Source organism: Limulus polyphemus, unplaced genomic scaffold, assembly GCF_000517525.1.
Source record: "Limulus polyphemus unplaced genomic scaffold, Limulus_polyphemus-2.1.2 Scaffold1625, whole genome shotgun sequence".
Lineage (NCBI taxonomy): Eukaryota > Metazoa > Arthropoda > Merostomata > Xiphosura > Limulidae > Limulus > Limulus polyphemus.
The window spans coordinates 185,179-203,388 of record NW_013667235.1 but is presented as its reverse complement, the minus strand read 5'-3'; the positions used below and the strand labels follow the sequence as shown (position 1 = coordinate 203,388).

General features: G+C 31.8%; 1 protein-coding gene across 5 annotated transcripts in view; it reads left to right on the top strand.

The window, feature by feature from the left end:
• Positions 1–18,210, top strand: part of LOC106464354 (serine/threonine-protein kinase LMTK2-like) — a 49,066-nt gene that overhangs the window by 5,333 nt on the left and 25,523 nt on the right. For 2 of the 5 annotated variants that reach the window (XM_022392041.1, XM_022392043.1), the window contains exons 2-4: positions 10,797–10,913; positions 11,206–11,339; positions 12,425–12,457. In XM_022392041.1, coding sequence (XP_022247749.1) covers positions 10,835–10,913; positions 11,206–11,339; positions 12,425–12,457 — 246 coding nt within the window. In that variant the 5' untranslated portion in view covers positions 10,797–10,834. Of the gene's footprint in view, positions 1–3,525; positions 3,559–10,739; positions 10,914–11,205; positions 11,340–12,424; positions 12,458–18,210 lie in introns of those variants that run through there. The other 3 variants (XM_022392042.1, XM_013924483.2, XM_013924482.2) reach the window with 3 other exon arrangements.

Genomic DNA, 18,210 nt, shown 5'->3' with positions numbered 1-18,210 from the left:
TCACCTCTTACACAGGCAGAACTGACTGATAATTTCCCAGTACATCCATCCCCAGAATGCCAATGCCAAAACCAAGATTAATTATTACTACCTTCATTTGTGGTTGCAATCACCTAGAGAAAGTTGGAGACACTCTTTTTCACTCACATCTAGTCTAGTGTTATTCTGTCATAAAGTTAGTCTTAACTGGCCAGAGTTGTGGCTTCATTTGGAGTTCTGATACACAGTGAGATCAGCCAGTGTCTTGGCAGCTCTTGTATCAATCAGAAACTCCATCTCTCACCTTTGTATCTGTATGGAACTGTACCAAGCATCACCCATCCTTGAGTGAGCTGGGTTGAACACCATACCCTTTTGTGCAAGCTGCCTTCAGCATCTTCCCAAGAAAGTAACCAATTCTCACTTAGGCTTGGTTAATTTTCTGGAGTGGAACTACTACTCGCTACAGTTTCTTCTGCATTTCTCTGTAGTTGGCTGCAACTAGTTAACTTACCTATCTTGTTGCATTGCAAGGTATGGGCAGTTCACTCTAAACAATCTTGCTGCCCACACACAAACAGATTCTTAGGTCCTCCCTTCCAGAATGACATCTGGACAGAGAAATCAGCTACAGCACAAACATCAAAGGAAGACCAGGAAAGTCTTTCCTGTTCACTGAGAACCAGTGTGATTGTGCTGTAATTGAAGGATGTGTTAGCTGTTTATTTACCCTTGGTGAAGCTTGATCTTGATGCGAGATACTCACGTGAGTAGGAAAACCTGTTGGAGGCACACCCACTGCAGCTAGCTCTTCAGACTTTTTCATCTTTTGTGACATGTTCAAAGTTATGACTTCAAACCTTATCACCAAAGAAACTACCTCTGTTATGATGAGAATATTTCTTCTAATTAAGTATTTTTACTAAAGATATATTTGTGAATATATACATATATAGTCAGAGTGTTGACTGCCCCTAGTGCAAAGTCATTTTCATGAGAACATTAAAAATTTTTTCTTCCTTCAAAAATTTTCAAATTTCATTTTCAAAATCTCTAAAACCTTCCAAATAAATAGCAAACTTTTTTTCAGTAAAACTTTATATTTTATCTGTTATTTTCTCTACCCTAACTATGCAGACCTTGTACTCACCACAAAAAATAAGAAATATATCTAAATTATCTTTTTTTTTCTTTCTTACCTAATTTAACCTTATCTAACCTAATAAGTTTCCAATTTTCACATTTTAGTAACTTTTATTACAATAAGGAAATACATGAAAAACAAAAAACATAGTACTTATCTTTAATCTCTTGTTCTTTTGCTCTTGGTTGCTAATGAAATTTAAGCCTACTTTTTATAATGATGGTACTAGTACACTAAATAATTTTTATTTACCTAAATAATGCACCTAAAAATACAGAATAATAACACACTGAAATCAAACAATGTCCTGTATCTATTATAATTTAACTGGCTATGTAAGACAAAAGAAACTTAAATTAATTCCCTTTGCTGCTTGATCTGATCATGAGATAAACTTTCAAATTGAAGGCGAAATTGATAATACTCTGTACTAGAACCAATGTAGTATTATACATCATGTAATAGATTAGAACATTGCCTTTCTATTCATTATAAATGATATAAAATGTTAGAGTCACTGGCAATTTGTGAAAGAGAGGATGTGACAGGTGGGGAAGCAAGTTGGTCTGATTTTACAGTTTATGATTACGTAAAAAATAAGATTGAAGGCTGTAAAAAATTAGACTTCGTCTTATGATTATCTATTATAATAAGTAATTTATGTTAAATTCTGTAGTTGAGAGAAGGGTGGTAAAAACTTAATGAAGGAGAAGACCTAGAGAGCAAATCTCACAAAGGAAGATTGAGAATTTTTTAGAATATTTCTTTATAAAATTAAGAACTTAAACCTTATACAGTATTAAAATTTGATTTATTAATGGTGTTTTATGCCATGTTTATTAATTTTGAATGTAACTCTGTAAAAGGTCATTACATTTGTACTTTGACCAACCTGTAGTGAGAGGGTTAAAAGCAAAATACTCAGTATGTATGAAAATGTTTATATAATCAGATGGCTAAATTGACATTCAAAGAAATTTGTTAATGAACAGTGTATCCATCATCCCAGAAATCATATTTCTTAAAACTGTTCTGACAAAAACATTCAAGCACACAGTTTATGTAATGAGTAATAAATTGTATAAAACTGTCCAAGAAATAAAGCCAAGTTGTTATGACTGATATTTCTTGAGTTATGAAATTGCCTAGGGCATTTTCTTGAATAAATATCAACATCTAATCTTTGGTTTCTTGGCTCGATGGATTAAATTTTTTGCAAAAGGTTCCCTAAGCATTTGAAATATTACCAAGATTTTGTGAAAATTTAAACAGGTTTTTCACTTATCACCAAGTGCCTTATTAAGTATTAAAAAAAGTTTAATTAAAAATCAAGAAGGAGAGTGCTCTGCTTTTACTTTGAAAGAAATGTAGGAGAACATCAATAATTTGCATCTAGAGCTTTCTTTATAGCAAGGTAAGCTTTGCAGAGTGATGTGGAAGTGATGGGGTTGCCAAAATCATACCATCTGATGTACATATGTTACCCAATCCTCTCTAAGCATTTTAAATATGATCATAAATCTTAAACTTAAAGCAGACTCAATCAAATTTCTACACTGTTTTCTACTCTGAAATTTATTAGCCTTGGAAGTTCCCCAAATTGGATTCTTGTGTACAAAACATGTTTGTCATAACCATATTTTTTCTTTCAATATATAAGACAATATACAATGAACTTTTAAAATGTACAAAATATTTTGTTAGTTCATTAAATGGTGTATTAATCATCTTGCATTTATGTTTAGAATCTAATATACACATATTATTTAAATTACAAGAATCTGATTTTCTTTCTGTTAAACACAAAGTTATATCATTTATTTTATAATTTTACTTAGGAAAAGGCATCTTTTCACTATAGTTAAGTTGACCCAAAGTACCAAAAAGAAATTAACAAACAATTTTGTCTATTCATCTATTACATTATATTTACACTTTTAGGGGATAGTTTATGACATAGATTTTAATTAATTTCTAACTTTTAAGAATTCCTTTATACAGTAAGAAGCAGTTAATAAGCAAGGGTATTAGTTTTCAAGCCACTTTCCCATTTAACATAAAGCTTTATAATGACCAAGGGTTACTTGGTGAAGTTCTGCATTTTATTTTTCTTAACCATAATCAGACTATTTCCACTAGTAGAACTAGATTAATTTCAACAGTGAAAAAAAAGTATGACTTCAACATGTCAAAATAAAAAAACAAGAACAAAGACTGATTATATCTTCACTTTGTACATATAAGCTTTTCATATAAGATAAAAACAATTATGCAGTATCAGTCAGATGACACAAGGTTCATACTTTTTTTTTCCTTTTCATAACTTGAAGACTTCTTGCTGAGCTATAGCAGTTGCCTTCCATTGATATCTGGGCTTAATAAGAAAATATTCTGGAACACAGATTCTAGCTTAGGTTTTCTTGATTAACAGCATGGTACTCTCTTTTTTTTTAACTTTAATTAAGTAGAAAGCTTTTCAATAGTTATTGTATGATTTTTTTGTCTCTGGACTTGATATGACCCAGAATTAAATATATAGTGATTATAATTTAAAGATATCATGGTGCTTTTGACATACCATATGTACAGAATTTTATAAAAGAAATACAGACTTTGAACCCTCTTCATATATAATTAAATTCTCATATTACAAATTGTCACCTTTGTCCACATGTTTGATATTGTACATATACTTTGTTTAATAATGGAGTGTGTGTGTAAAAAAAATGATCAGACCTCTTCTGTTATAAAAGCAGGACTTATGATAATAATGTAACTTACTTGTTCAAAGTGAATATAACTTGATAGTTATCTTTTCTACACTATAATTAAAAATGTTTAGAAAAATAAAGTACTTACTTAACTTGGTCATTTTTTATTGACAATTTAGTAGGGTCGTGAGAGTAGGATACAGAGGAACATACCTAATGAGGTTCATAATTTTTATATGTATGTAGACTTATTATTTCTCTCCTTTAGGAATTAATGAAGTTTTAACACTGAAGAAATATTTTGTGAATGCAATAGAATCAAGCCAAATAAATTATAATGTTATGTAATGTGGGAAATGACTTGTATCATATGTAAGAAGAGTACTGATAATGTAGAAAAAATAATCATGCAGCAATGATTTTCAGTAAACTACTAAACCCTCTTGCTGGGTAGTGTTCAGTTGTTAGTAGAAATATAAAATAGTTTGTGGTTCTAAATCTTATATTTTAAAACAAGTATTTTCTTTTGTAGTCTTGTATGAGACTGGTGAAGCCTACTTTGAAGGATACACACTGTATCAGCATGTTGAAAATATGTACAGACAAGTTTAATGATATCTTGTTTAAGACATTTGAACTATAATGGGAGGATTCAAATTTAAATTAGGACTTGCTTTTCATACTGCATGGAAGTCTTAACTCTAGAATGCCAGTGTGGAGTCACTATGACTCCATGGTACTTGGATTTAATGATTGAAAATTTAATGCTGGCATTCTAGAGTTAATGACAAATTGATTTAGTTTTTCAAAATTATTAACTTTGTGAGTTGGAATGGTAAAATGAAAATGTTGCAAACATGGACTGGGTATTAAGGATAATAGGTTTAAGTTATGAACTTGAACCCAGATCTATACTTGTTCAAAGAAATATGCATTTTTTTCTCCCATATGTTATAAGCTTGTGGAATGATGTATCCACTTAAATGTCTACTTGCTAAGTATTTTATAATTATATGTATAATTTATTTCTATTATTTAATTTTTTTTTCTTACCTTTGTATTTTTGTAGATTGGATTCCTTGTCTGACAATTTTGTGACTTGTAAAAACTTTTAATTCAGATAAGAAATTTTTTAAATTATTTTGGTATGTTTCAAAACAGATTGTTATTTCAGTTTTATTTTAATGACAAATCTTTGAGTCAACAAAGCCAAGTTCAGGATCGGCTGGGCAATTGAGAGGTTTCATGGTTTCTGGTATTAAAGTCAGAACAAAAGAAAACCCACTCTGACAAAGGATTTAATTAGGAAACACTTTACTGACAAAATAGTTTACCTCTCAATAGTTGTTCAGCCATGAAGATGCAAAGTTTAGGGGTTGGCCAGACTGTATTCCTCTTGCACAGATAGCAGAAGTGATAGGTACCACATTTAGCCACCAACTTACAGTGGCAAGTAAGCTTCTTTGATCCTTCCTTCCTGTTACCAGAACTCGCAAAAACTTCAGAAAATATGGCTTTATAGAATGGAGGCACCAGATCTTGTATTGCACACATGTGCTGCCACCACCATATTTTATGTGGGATTATGGATGGGGTATGGATTTTACTCCCACATATCCTGGAAAATGGTGTGAATTTTACTGGCTTTGTAGGCAGTTCATATTCCAGATATTGCAAGGAGCTCAGACCCCTATTCAGAACTTTAAAAAAAAGTTTTATTATATTCTTTGTAGATTTTGCTTTAATAATTTCTTGGTAAAACAAAAAAATATTTCAAAGTATTTGGTTTTATTACATTCTCTGTAGATTTTGCTTTAGTAATTTCTTACTAAAACAAAAAATATTTCAAAGTATTGTGTTTTATTATATTCTATTTAGATTTTGCTTTAGTAATTTCTTGATAAAACAAAAAATCTTTCAAAGTATTTAGTTTTTCTGATACTTATCTTTTTACAATTCCCTCATTGGAAAATATTTTTCTTTTCTATAAACCCACACTCAAATGGATAATCTTCACTTCAGCAAGAAGATAAAACCACCCACTGTGTGTTTATTGATTAGAAACAAAAGAGACATTGTATTTGAAGAAGACATAAGTTGTCTCAGACTAAATCACAATCAAAATTGTGAAAAGTTGTCGGATAGTGAGAATTTACAGGAATTTATCCATGTACATAACTGTTACTACTGTCATGACTAATTAAGCCTTTTCAGCTTGGCATTAGTAGTAAAACCTTGACCCATTTATTTTTTCCACAAACACATTGTAACTGAAGGATCTGCTCGTAAAATAATTTTATTTTTTAAGAATCTCATTTATTTTATAAAGTTTTAATACATTTTTTTATACTTGTATTTTGTCAAGAAATTATTTAATCTCTGGAATTATACAGTTAACTACAGTATTCTTACATTCAGTGTGTGAATTGAATGATGTGTTCAGTGCTTTTCCTTGTTCTTGCCCAACATAGCCAGGTGGTTAGGGCATTCGACTCACAATCTGAGGGTCGCGGGTTTGATTCCCCTTCACACCAAACATGTTCGCCCTTTCAACCGTGGGGACATTATAATGTGATTGTCAATCCCACTATTCGTTGGTAAAAGAGTAGCCCAAGAGTTGGCGGTGGATGGTGATGACTAGCTGCCTTCCCTCTAGTCTTACACTGCTGAATTAGGGACAGCTAGTGCAGATAGCCCTCTTGTAGCTTTGTGTGAAATTCAAAACAAACACCCTTGTTCTTTTTATATAATACAGTTATTCAAAAGCTTTGTTTTTGTTTGTGTACATTTCTTTAACACCCAGTATGTGAGTCAAGAAGAAAATACTTTGGGTTGAGCTGGCATCTTTTTCTGGTATTTATTATATTATGATTCTGAAGGCACCTACTGATTCTTTGATATATCCAGGATTGAAAGAATCTCAGTAGTTGAGGTGCTATGGCTACAGAATCCTCTCCCCTCTCTCTCTCTATCTCTTTCTCTCTCACACACACACACAACTTGACAAAAAAAACACTGAAGTTGCTGCACCTGTGCTGAAAAAGTATTGTCTTTCTGCCTAAAGAAGCTTTTTCTCTGTGGCTTTTCAAGCAAAATGGCTGAGGAAACAACTTCATCAAAGCTTATGTGTAGCTGCAAGATGTCTAAGTTTAGTACATACTTGAAATGTAGTTGATGTGGATATTATAATGGTGGTATTTCTATTGAGAGGAAACTAAGGTACAAGAGAGTACGTCCTACAGAACATGAGATTCATCATCAAAGAAAAGATTCAGCAAAATGTGAGTAAACAACTGCACCAGTAAAATGTCTTCAGGAAAGAAATAATTGGGATAGAATGTTATGAGACGAATAAAATGGACAAATGGTGCATAATTCACCATGAACAGAATCTGTTGTTGATTCAATTACTTGATGTACTGTGGCTAGGATTCTTGAAGGACTTTGCTCAAGCACTGTCTAAAGCAATCAGAGTTAGCTCATTCATTCCTGAAGTATGGACTCATGACAGCCACAATGCTTCTTATAGTATGGATCTCTGTACCATTCATGACACATCTTATGCTATAGGAGATTCCAGGTAAAAGGACAGACATGTGGAGGTCCATTGCAAAGGTTGTCTACTAGTTTTCTTTTTGTTTTTTATGAACTGAAGAAATCTTTTTATGGCAAGGGGAATGTATATCATTTAATGTCCATTGTGGATGACATTACTCACAAAGCAAAGCTCTTTAGAGCATATAAAATGAAAATGACAAATCAGTTATCACAACAATTACCTGTTGCAGTCTCTCAGAAGCTCTTCGTTGATAACATTTCAAACGAGGACAACAAAAGATGCAGTTTGCAGTTACATCTATGATTGAGGCAGCTTTGTTCTGCATAAAACATGATCTTCCAGATTTCATGTGTATCATGTTACAAAATGATAATGCTTCTAGTTACCGGAACATATCGGTCTCTCTTCTCCTCCCAGCTCTTGCCTATGCCAATGGAATTGAGATTGTCAAGTTTGCCAGTACCAAAACCCAGGGTGAAAAATCAGCACTAGATGCTCACTTTGCTAAGGTAATGTATGCCATTAAGTCATGGCTGATTGAGAGAAACAATTGCTTAACTCCAACATAGGCCATTAATGCATTGGCCTCCCTTGGTAGTTGCCCAATATTGTGTTTCTGAACTTGTTGAGCACAACTGAAGCCAACTAGACCAATCTGCTAAGAGAAGTGGCAGGTCTCAAAACACAACTGAAGAATCTTTTGAAGCAAAGTAATGATATTCACCTTACTGGATGAAGACTTACCTGATTTCTCAATTTGTGCTTTTATTTACTCTGGAATTGGAGATAGAGTGTTTGTGAATATTTGTACCCATGTATTATAGTGTGACTTGAAGGAAGGTACTTCACAGGTCCAAAAGGATGAAGAAATGGACAGCTTTGTAAAAGAGAATGCAATTTCAGATATCAAGGACAATGATTCTGAACTAGAAGATGAGAATTCCAGTTGTAAAGAAGGAGGAAGTGGATATTGAACAAGGATTCGTAAATTCACAGTCATTGTTGAGTATAGTGGAGAATACTCTCACACAACAAGTAAAAAAATCCTCATATTATGTTTGTTTAATAGTACGAGTGAATAATATGACATTTTTAAAACAAATATATCTCTTATGTCTATTTCTACTTTTTATGTTTGAAATCTATATTAGTATCACTTTATTGTTGCCTTTGAGTATAGTTACAATTACTACTAAGACCTTAATAAGAAGAAAGCAATATAAATGGCAGGCAGAGCCTAAATTATCAGTTGATCAGGAGGATGGAGAGACTAAGTCTCAAGCAAGATGTTGTGTTATGCCCTTAGGAGAACACTTTTATTGGAGGAATCTGAGGAACTTGGAATTGCTGAGGCTGCGAATGGATAACATAATGTTTATGTTCCTGATGATAAATACAGCAGCAGTTTCATTTCCAACTTGGTGGGCAATGAGGTTTTGTTAAGGTAAAATGTATATTTGGACAGGATATCAAAGATCTGTTAAAGCATGGCCAGTATAATTTGTCACAAAAAAGATGAAAGTCAACTGCAAGCATATCTTGTGATAAAGTATCCAGGTAGATATGATTTACCATTTGAGAATGAGATTTGTGCAGAGGTTATGCAGTTCAAAAATATCTACTGCCATCAGGAACTTTTCCAGAACTTACTAATTCACCTCATCTCACCAAACCTTTCTCGCAGGAACTGCTTCAGTCAAGCTTACTGAAACACATCATTAAAGGAAAGATTTAAGGATAGGCACAAAGATGAAGGCATTCCCTCTGACCAGCAGATCAGGTCCATGATAAACCAGCTAAAGCATATTTACAAAAGTATTGGAGATAGTTTCCATCTTTTCAATTGTGCTTCAGGAAGTTGAAATATAATGATATAACAAATGAGATGTTAATGGTTGGAGACAGCTTGAATGGGTGATGATGTCAAAACCTTGTCGAAACATTGTACATTTGCTGTTATGTTAAACTTATATTAAAGTTTTTCGTCATTACCCATTCAAGCCCTCTCCAACCATTATTAGTCTCAAAGTGGGTTCCTCGTCATAGAAAATGAGCTGTTGTTTGCATCAAAAGCTGTGGCACCAGTATATGCATCAACTCTGGAACAAATGAAAATAATCTACATCAGTGTGTGAACCATGATTAGTCTTATTTAGCATGACAACTATATATAATCTCATTGTTGGCCAATGTTCTGATGCTTGGTTAATGTTGTTCTCATCATCACAGATTTAGGAAAGCACTACTTTAGGTGAAGCTTAAATAGGTCCACACATCATAAGTATTTGCAGACAAGGACTGCTACATACTTATTTATTTATTTAAGACAAAATGTGAAGATAAGAAAAAAGAAACAGTAAACAGCACGTTTTGTATCAGCCATTTGTTAGTTACTATGGAAATATGAACCAGCAATCTCAAACCTCATCTCACAAAGAATAAGTGATCAGCACATGACTCGACAGTAAGATACATGATGATGAAAGCGAAGAACAGCTTGAATAGCAGATCAGGAGGAAGAGCAACATCATAGGGAGAAGATGGGCTAAAGATCACAACAATATGTAGTAGGAGGAGTGTGCATGAGAAGAGTAGTGCCTCTTTATTTTTTAGTTAAAGAAGAGCTATAGGGATGAGATTCATAATGATGAGAGTGAGAAGCACCATCCCAGCAACATTAACTAAAGGACACAATGAGAAGGATGGTTGTATTAGAGTGTAGTAGCCTGCTGCTCTCCTCTTCTTCTGTCTCTTGGTTATTAGAGGAAGCTAGAATTCCACAGGGTAAATACTCCCCATGTAATCATCTAATCACATATTGTTTCTTTGATTATTACCCAGTTAGGATTATGATATAGGTTGACATTATTTCTTGGCAAGTAATATCTGTTTAAACTGGTACGGTGATGCACCTTGGAGACTTAGGTTCTATGAAAGTATGTGTGACTATTTGGAAAATTATGGCTTTTTGAGTTTACCATATCAAAGACTTTTTCAGGGTGCATTCACTTTTTCTGTACTTATAATATCAGATATATTTTGACACCTTTGAAAATTCATGATATCCCTCTAATTGGCTCACATACTGGTAGTGTAGAATTATAAAGAAATATATATTTTTTTAATTGTATTACATACCAGATGTATATTTGTTAGATTAGTACTATTATTTATAACATATAAAGGAAAGTTTGTTTTACACATCGTTGGTAGTTCAAATCAAATACACAAGTTTAGTGATACATAACATATGCATTAAAATAAAATAAAAAAGTGGATGTAATTATTATTATATATATTTCTTGTAGTTATTTTTGTATTTATTCTCTTGAATTCTTTTAGGGCCTGTAGAACATTGAAGAAGGAATTGTATAATAAATTACTTCTTTTTTCTACATGTCAGTGTCATAATGCTGATACATAAATGCTTTTGACCACATCATGCCTCAAGAACTCCTAGCAGTGCTTGTATTTCTGGAAATCTCCCTATTCTGTGCATTTGGAAAACCTTTACAGTTTGGTTAGTACATTTTGAATATTTAAATCATTGTCAATCCATTCATATGACGTGTACCACATGTATTCTTAAGTTATTAATATAAATGTAACAGTCCAAAATTAAATATTATTATGTACACTTGTACCATGATATGTGTATGTCTCTGAGAAATTATTTTTGAAACATTATAGGTAAGATAGTACAATATTTTAGATCTCTAACTTTATAAGTTTGCACTATACATGTAAATGTCTGTTTTTATCACATTTCCTGTATACGTATATATTCTAAATCAAGTTTGGAATTTCTATAGCCTCCATTACTGTGACTGATACAACTCCACTGGACTTGAAGTTAATTCTCTCAGCAGTGGTAGCTGGAGCAGTATTGGTGGCATTTATTGGAATGCTGGTTGGCTGTGTGTGCTGTCCTCCTCATAGTTTAAAGGTTTGTGCATTATGTAATATACCATTGCAATGGTTTTTTATTGTTTGCTGGGTTCTTTTGGCTTATTCAATAAAAACAATAATAAAAGTCCAGTCCACTTAACAATTACATATACCTTCATTTCTTCAACTTAAAATTCCACAGCTAATATAACTTATTTTCACCTATTAATAGGCCTAAGTTTATATATCTATTTTTTTGTCAAAACACAAACTTGTTGTTTATGACACTGAACAAACTAACTCACTAACAATAAGAGACAAAGTGACTAAATCATGCACTGATTACTCATTAACTAACAAACTCACTAACTAACTGTAGTATAACTCTTTTATATATATACTTCAAATTATTTTTGAACTTTGTAGAAAGTTCCAATCTAGGCCATGCCCATCATGTTACATTGATCTCCCATCCAGCTGAACAAAAATAAAAATTTCTGTAAACATCTAGATTAAAGGTACAAGCTACAATAATACTGTCTTCACTGTGTATGTATAATGGCATTTAATTGGATTTTTTTTTTATCAACTGCATCTATGAAAAATTCTTATAGCTAAAAACACTTCATCTTTTCATATTAGGAAAATGCATTCTGTGGCCTGAAATAATAGCAAATTTTGTGTAACCAAATCAACAAAAGAAAACATTGCTGTTCTTCATGATAGTAACATCTTTATCATCAATGTTGCTTAAATGTATGTTAAAAAAAGCACCTAAAATAGTGAAAAAGAATCACTTTGAAAATAATAAGTTTGGTTTTTGTAATTGATCCTTTTGTTAACTGTAAAAATAAGCTGTGAAAAATATTTTTTTGTATTGAATGTTTCATGCATTTATGCTACTTATTTGTGTAATGATTATACTTTTATTACTGAAATGCTATTTTAAATCAAGATGCACTTTTAAATGTAACAGTTATTGTGTACATGTTTCTAACCAATTATTATAATTAGAAAAATTAATAGTAAATATATATATATATATATATATATACCTTAAATCAGAGCAGTTCTTAACAAGAGTATCCATAGTATGTGTAAATCTTTGTATATCATTAGTGTTTCTGTCTTTGTATGCTGCAGAACCCAGGAGTTTTCAATGTGCATGTCCTTTCTGTAAGTACATGTAAGTTATATAAACTAAGGATTTCTAAGTATTTTTTATCTAACTGAGAAGGTTTTTATTATTTTCAAACAGCATTTTGTATCTTCATAAACATGTACTATGGGAAATTTACTGCTACAAATTGAACACAGTTTAAACAGTGTGTTGAATACAGTTGTCACTTGCCTCTGATGCTAGACAGTAGGGGGTGGTTTAATGAGTTTTCTTTGATCAAAAGATAGGCTAGGAAGAATTGGAGATAAAAAAGGTAATTTACACTAAGGCTACATTCTCCAAACAAATTTCTTCTATGACAGTAGTTTAAGCTGACAACTCGTTTCTGTGTTCCATAAGTAAGTAGGCTATGTTATTTATTTATTTATTGTTATTTTCATTGACAGTATTGGTTGTACTACTTAGTATATCAAATGCTTTTTTATTTTTTGTTATAATTTTATTGTATAGATTGTTTTGCATTGTAAGCTTATTATATGTATTTAGGATTAACCTAAATCTCCTAAGCTGGCTGAACCTCATGAACTATTGCTGGGATTATGGCTGAAATTATTGTTAAAAGTGATGGTACCCAACTGATGAAATGATTAATTTTAATCTTTATAAGTAAAAATCTAAGAAGAATATAATTACTTAACTATAATAATTGCTAGGATAATTTTTAGTTTTACTTTAAGTACATAGCTTGCTTTGATGAAAAGTAAATATTAGTTTATTATTAAAAATATTCAACTTTTTTCATTGAAAATACTGTATTTTCCATGTTATAATTTCCATAAGTTTTCTACAAGAGCTTTCATGTTTGCATTCCTTACTTATCTTGGAGGTTACAGCATGGATTAGTGTATGAAAGTTTGAGAATAGCTTGACTAGTTGCAAAGCACATAATAAATTTTAATACATAAAAACTTTGAGATTAAACTTAGAAAAGAGGTAGTCAAATAACCAGTGGTGTTTTACTGTAATATGAACAACAGCCATACAGTTTTCTTAAACCATCAAGACTTAGTTTCAAGCACTGGCCATCATGAAAATTTACTATCCCACTTCACTTTTACAATTAATAATATGATACCATACCCCCATGACCTCAATCTGCCACAGTTGGCCATGTGATAGATTTTGATGTGTCAAGAGATCCATGTGCAGTTGGTAAATTGAATATCAACTAACAGCAAACATTACATGTTATTTTTAAAGTTATATAAAAGTTGAATTTGTCAAGTAATTATGAAACACGCCAATATTTTTAAGCAATACTAATGTTATATCTAACACCACTAGCCTATGAACATCAACCAGCTGAAGTACATGAGGTAAACCACAGGATCTGACATTACATCCTGATTTAATTTTTTGTTACGTTAACTATTTTTGTAATAAAACAGCTGTTATTATATTTGATTTTATAATATTTTTTTATTCACTGTCAAACCAATTAGTAGATATAAACCAGACCAGAGCTGAACTTTTTTATTTTATAATATTTTATTCCAGAGGTATCTTCATATGTTGACACAAACTTTTCAAGTTAAAAGTCTAGCTACAAAACACTTCAAACTTTGTATTACATGCTTAAGTACTTTCCATAAATGTAATAATGTTGAAAATAATGTTATTTCCACTTGGAATTTTGTTTGTTAGAGATTAAAAATCCTTTTAAGCTACTTGAGATCTGTCACTAGACACATGTAGAATCACAAAGAACACACACTCTCTTTTCATGCCATTATGTCATAAGTTGTTCACACTACACTTATGATGAACCAGCTCACTTCAATGAGTTGAGCACTGAAAGTAAAGTGTTAGGAAAAAATTACAGTATTAATTTTTATGTAGTCTAGTTTATAGAGCTGGGTGATAACTCAGTTAATCAGTATACTTAATTACCTATGAGCATCCAATCGTGTGATGTAAATAATGAACTTGAACCTACTCAACAAAAATTACTTAAATTAGAAAGGCAACATGTTTCCCTCATCCACCTTATTCAAGAACATCCTTAGAATACAGTAGATTTCAAGGGAGAAATGGTATTCAAGGTATATATATGTAGTATATGAATATACCATATATTTTTATCTTCTTCTAGTATTATAATATTTATTCTGAATTTATTCTTTGCTGTACAAATGTGCAGGTTTCACATAACACATGGTCAAGGAAACTTAAGTTGATCTTGATTGAAGTTACCATTGTTCTTTTATCATTCTCAGTTAGGTAATACGTGTTATACTCATGGAGAACATTGCTTATAAATATGACATTGTATAAGGATGCAACAGCAATATCCTTTAGTGGTTGTTCAGATGATATATAGAGGTTGTGTGTAATGAGAATAACCAGTCATATGGTAGGGGATGTTGCTCTGGGTAAATTTGGGGTTTCTTGGAAATTAAGAATCGTGGAATTTAGTTACTTTGAAATTTCTCCTTCAACTGGTCAGTTTATTTGTAGAACTTGGTCTTGACTAAAAAAATTGGAGATAAGCTATTTAGAGTGATCATTCAAAGTAAGTGCTCTGCAGCTTCACATGCTATATTTGTGTTTTAGTGCATTAATAGATTGCTCATATTGTGTATTACTTGTGTCCAGTCTCATTATTTAATGTTACATCAACTCAGTTAAGCAATAGTTTTGATTATGCTTTGTAATCGATATTTGAACAAAGTTTTTGTTATTTAGCACACCTATCTTACAGCTCAAACATATATTAAATTCACCTGAATATACTGCATGTACATCAGAGAGATGGGCGGTATCATCTTGAGACTTTTGTGAGAGAGATGTATTGAAGCATACTAAATCGTGACCTTACAATATATAAGACAGTTTCTGCATAAATAGTTATCCATAATCACAAACATTTTACACCTAAATTGGGGCAAAACAATGGTACATAGAGGAAAAGCTCATCAAAAAACCTAATTCTGGAAATAACTTGACCTATAACCCCTGTAAAATTGCAGTAAAGGCCTAAATCTCTATATCTGACTGCTTCAGTCAATGAGAATTGCTGTAAAATATCTTTGCACAAAATCTCATCTGAATTAGTCAAAATATAAAGAACTAGAAAGCAGAAAACCATAATTCTGCAAATTATTTTGATTATTTTTACCCCTATAAAATCTCATGAAAGGCATAAATCCAAAATATGTCTGTTTCAGTCTGTGAAGACATTTACAAATTATCAATGTGCAAAATCTCATCTAAGTTGGTTGAAATATAAAGGAATGGCAAGCCAAAAGCCCCAACGTTACAAAATATTTTGTTTGACCCCTACTTTTTAGCCTGTGAGGTCTGTTGCAAAGTATCTTTATACCAAGTCTCATTGGATTTAAATAAACTGCAGGCTATATGGTGTTCTTTTTAGTGCTTGACATTTGTCTCCCTAATGTGTGTGTCAATTAAAAAAAATGAAAATTCTGTGTGGGTATATTGGACTAAGATATATGCCCACCAAGTTTCAGAATGATAGGCCCAGAAATATAGGAATCTAGTTGTAACTAATTGTTGAATAGAAAAAAAAATAAACATAGGAAATATGTCTCCCTCCCCATGGGAAAACATAATAAATATGGTGCTATTCTATTATTTCAATATCTTATTAGTGTTTGAGATACAGTGAAACAAGTATCAAGTGTGTATGTATATTGGTTAAAGCAACATTACACAGGAAGATACAGTTTCTCTAGGGGACTAGTTTATTTTTATAATATTACTTTTGTTATTTGTTATATAATCAAAAACCATTCTTTACTAATGATGATGATGATCAATACATGAAGAAGTTTTGATATTTCACCATTTTGTTAGGAAACTATTGAAAAAAAAAAGATGTTATTTTAAGTTAAAATTGACTCGTTCATTTGTTAGGACTGTCACAGAGGCAGAACTAGCGAGGGGCAGATGGGGCAATGTCCCAGGGTCAGTGATGCCTGGGGGCCTGGTCTGGTCTAATCCTCTTGAAAAAGGTGCCCCGATCATTTCTTTGCTTGTTTTGCCATTGGTGTGGTAATAGCCTAGAATAATCAGCATAAAAGTAATTCCACAAGATTCCAGATGTGGTGTTTTTTTCAATTGTACTGTATTCTTCAAGTTAGTTGTGGGTTACTGTGGTGAATGCAATGTTCAAGTTTATCCTCAAGTTTCTTGTTTAATCAAAATCTGTTGACTGTGTTGGCCAAGGAAGATAAGTGAAGTCACTTCCATGGTTTACTCTTCAAAACAATTTCAAACAATACCGGAGGAACAGATTATTGTCTTGGAGGAGCATGTGTATATCATGATGGAAATGTGACATGGACCCAATGAGCAACAAATTTTAGGTACACTGTATGTTATCAATAACATTACAACTCTAGACTTCACACTATTATATTAACCCTAGCAAATTGCACTATTGAAACACCAGAAGCATTCGTAAGTGCCTGTTATGTCATATTCTTAATGTGCTTTCAGAACAGAAAAGGATGAAATGCAACTCATCATACTATATCATACACTTCTAATTACTCAATATCTACAGTTTATGCTTTAACTCTTTCAGCACAGGCTCGGGCCCTGGGACCGACTTTGTAGCCATTTTGTGCGGGTTATAGTTTTCATGCTATAACTTTTAAATTAGTAAGTGTATGTTAACGAAATTTGTCAGATTATCAGTAAACATTACAATGCTTTCACATGCAAAATATCAGGGTTTTTTTTAGGTCTTAAGGTTTGTAAAGCAATGTTTTTTTCATCCCTTTTCTTTTCGCATATTGCCTATCCAACATGCAAAGTAATTTTCATTTTAAGATTAAAAATACATTTGTGCATCAGAGAATTTTCAAATTTCACATGCAAAATTCTAATAATGTTCAAACATTTTTTAAGAAAATATTTATATTTTATCTGTTATTTTCACTAACGAATCTCTGTACAGGTTTGGTCGATTTGACCAATCTCATAACCACATTAAAAAAATTAGGAAATAAATATAAATTATGCCTTTTTTGTTCTAGAATGACTACAGATTATAACACAAAAACATAAATGTTTAGACTAAATAGCTTAAATCTCGTAACTTTATACATTTATATATATTTATTAATTTTATTATATTGACCTTTCACCCATGCTTGGCTAACAATACAAAAGTTACAATGATGCAGCACACATGCACACTTTACCTTACCCAATAATATAAAACTGTCTTGGCTGAGTTTTAGTAGACTAGTATTTTGTAAAATACAGTCACATTTCAATTATTATACATTATATATGTATTTAGATTATTGCTATTTTGAAATAACTTCTTAAACTTATTTGTCGTAAAACTTAGAACAGTAAATAAAGAAGTAAAGCAAACAATTCTCTCTTCTAGTTACAACCTTTGTACTCAGTTGCTGCTTGATGTAGGTTGCTAGGCCTTTTAAAACTTTGCACATGGAGGATATGAAACGGAATAATTTTTTAGCTTTTTAAATATACAGTCAAATAACCAAAAAATCATAAATTACTATATCAGTACCATAGAATTCCACTCTAATTTATCAAGCTTAATAACTAAGCTGTATTTCAGTCTGAAAAATATATGAAATTTTGAGCAGACTGTAGACACAACCTACCTCCTTGAAATCTTGGTTCCAAAGAAAGATAGGGTGTCCATACACGTTAAAATGGCTGAGAAAGCCACTAGCCATTCTAAGCTTTCAATTGGTTATTCATGTCATATATAGAAGTAAATGTATATAAGGGAGAGTTTCCA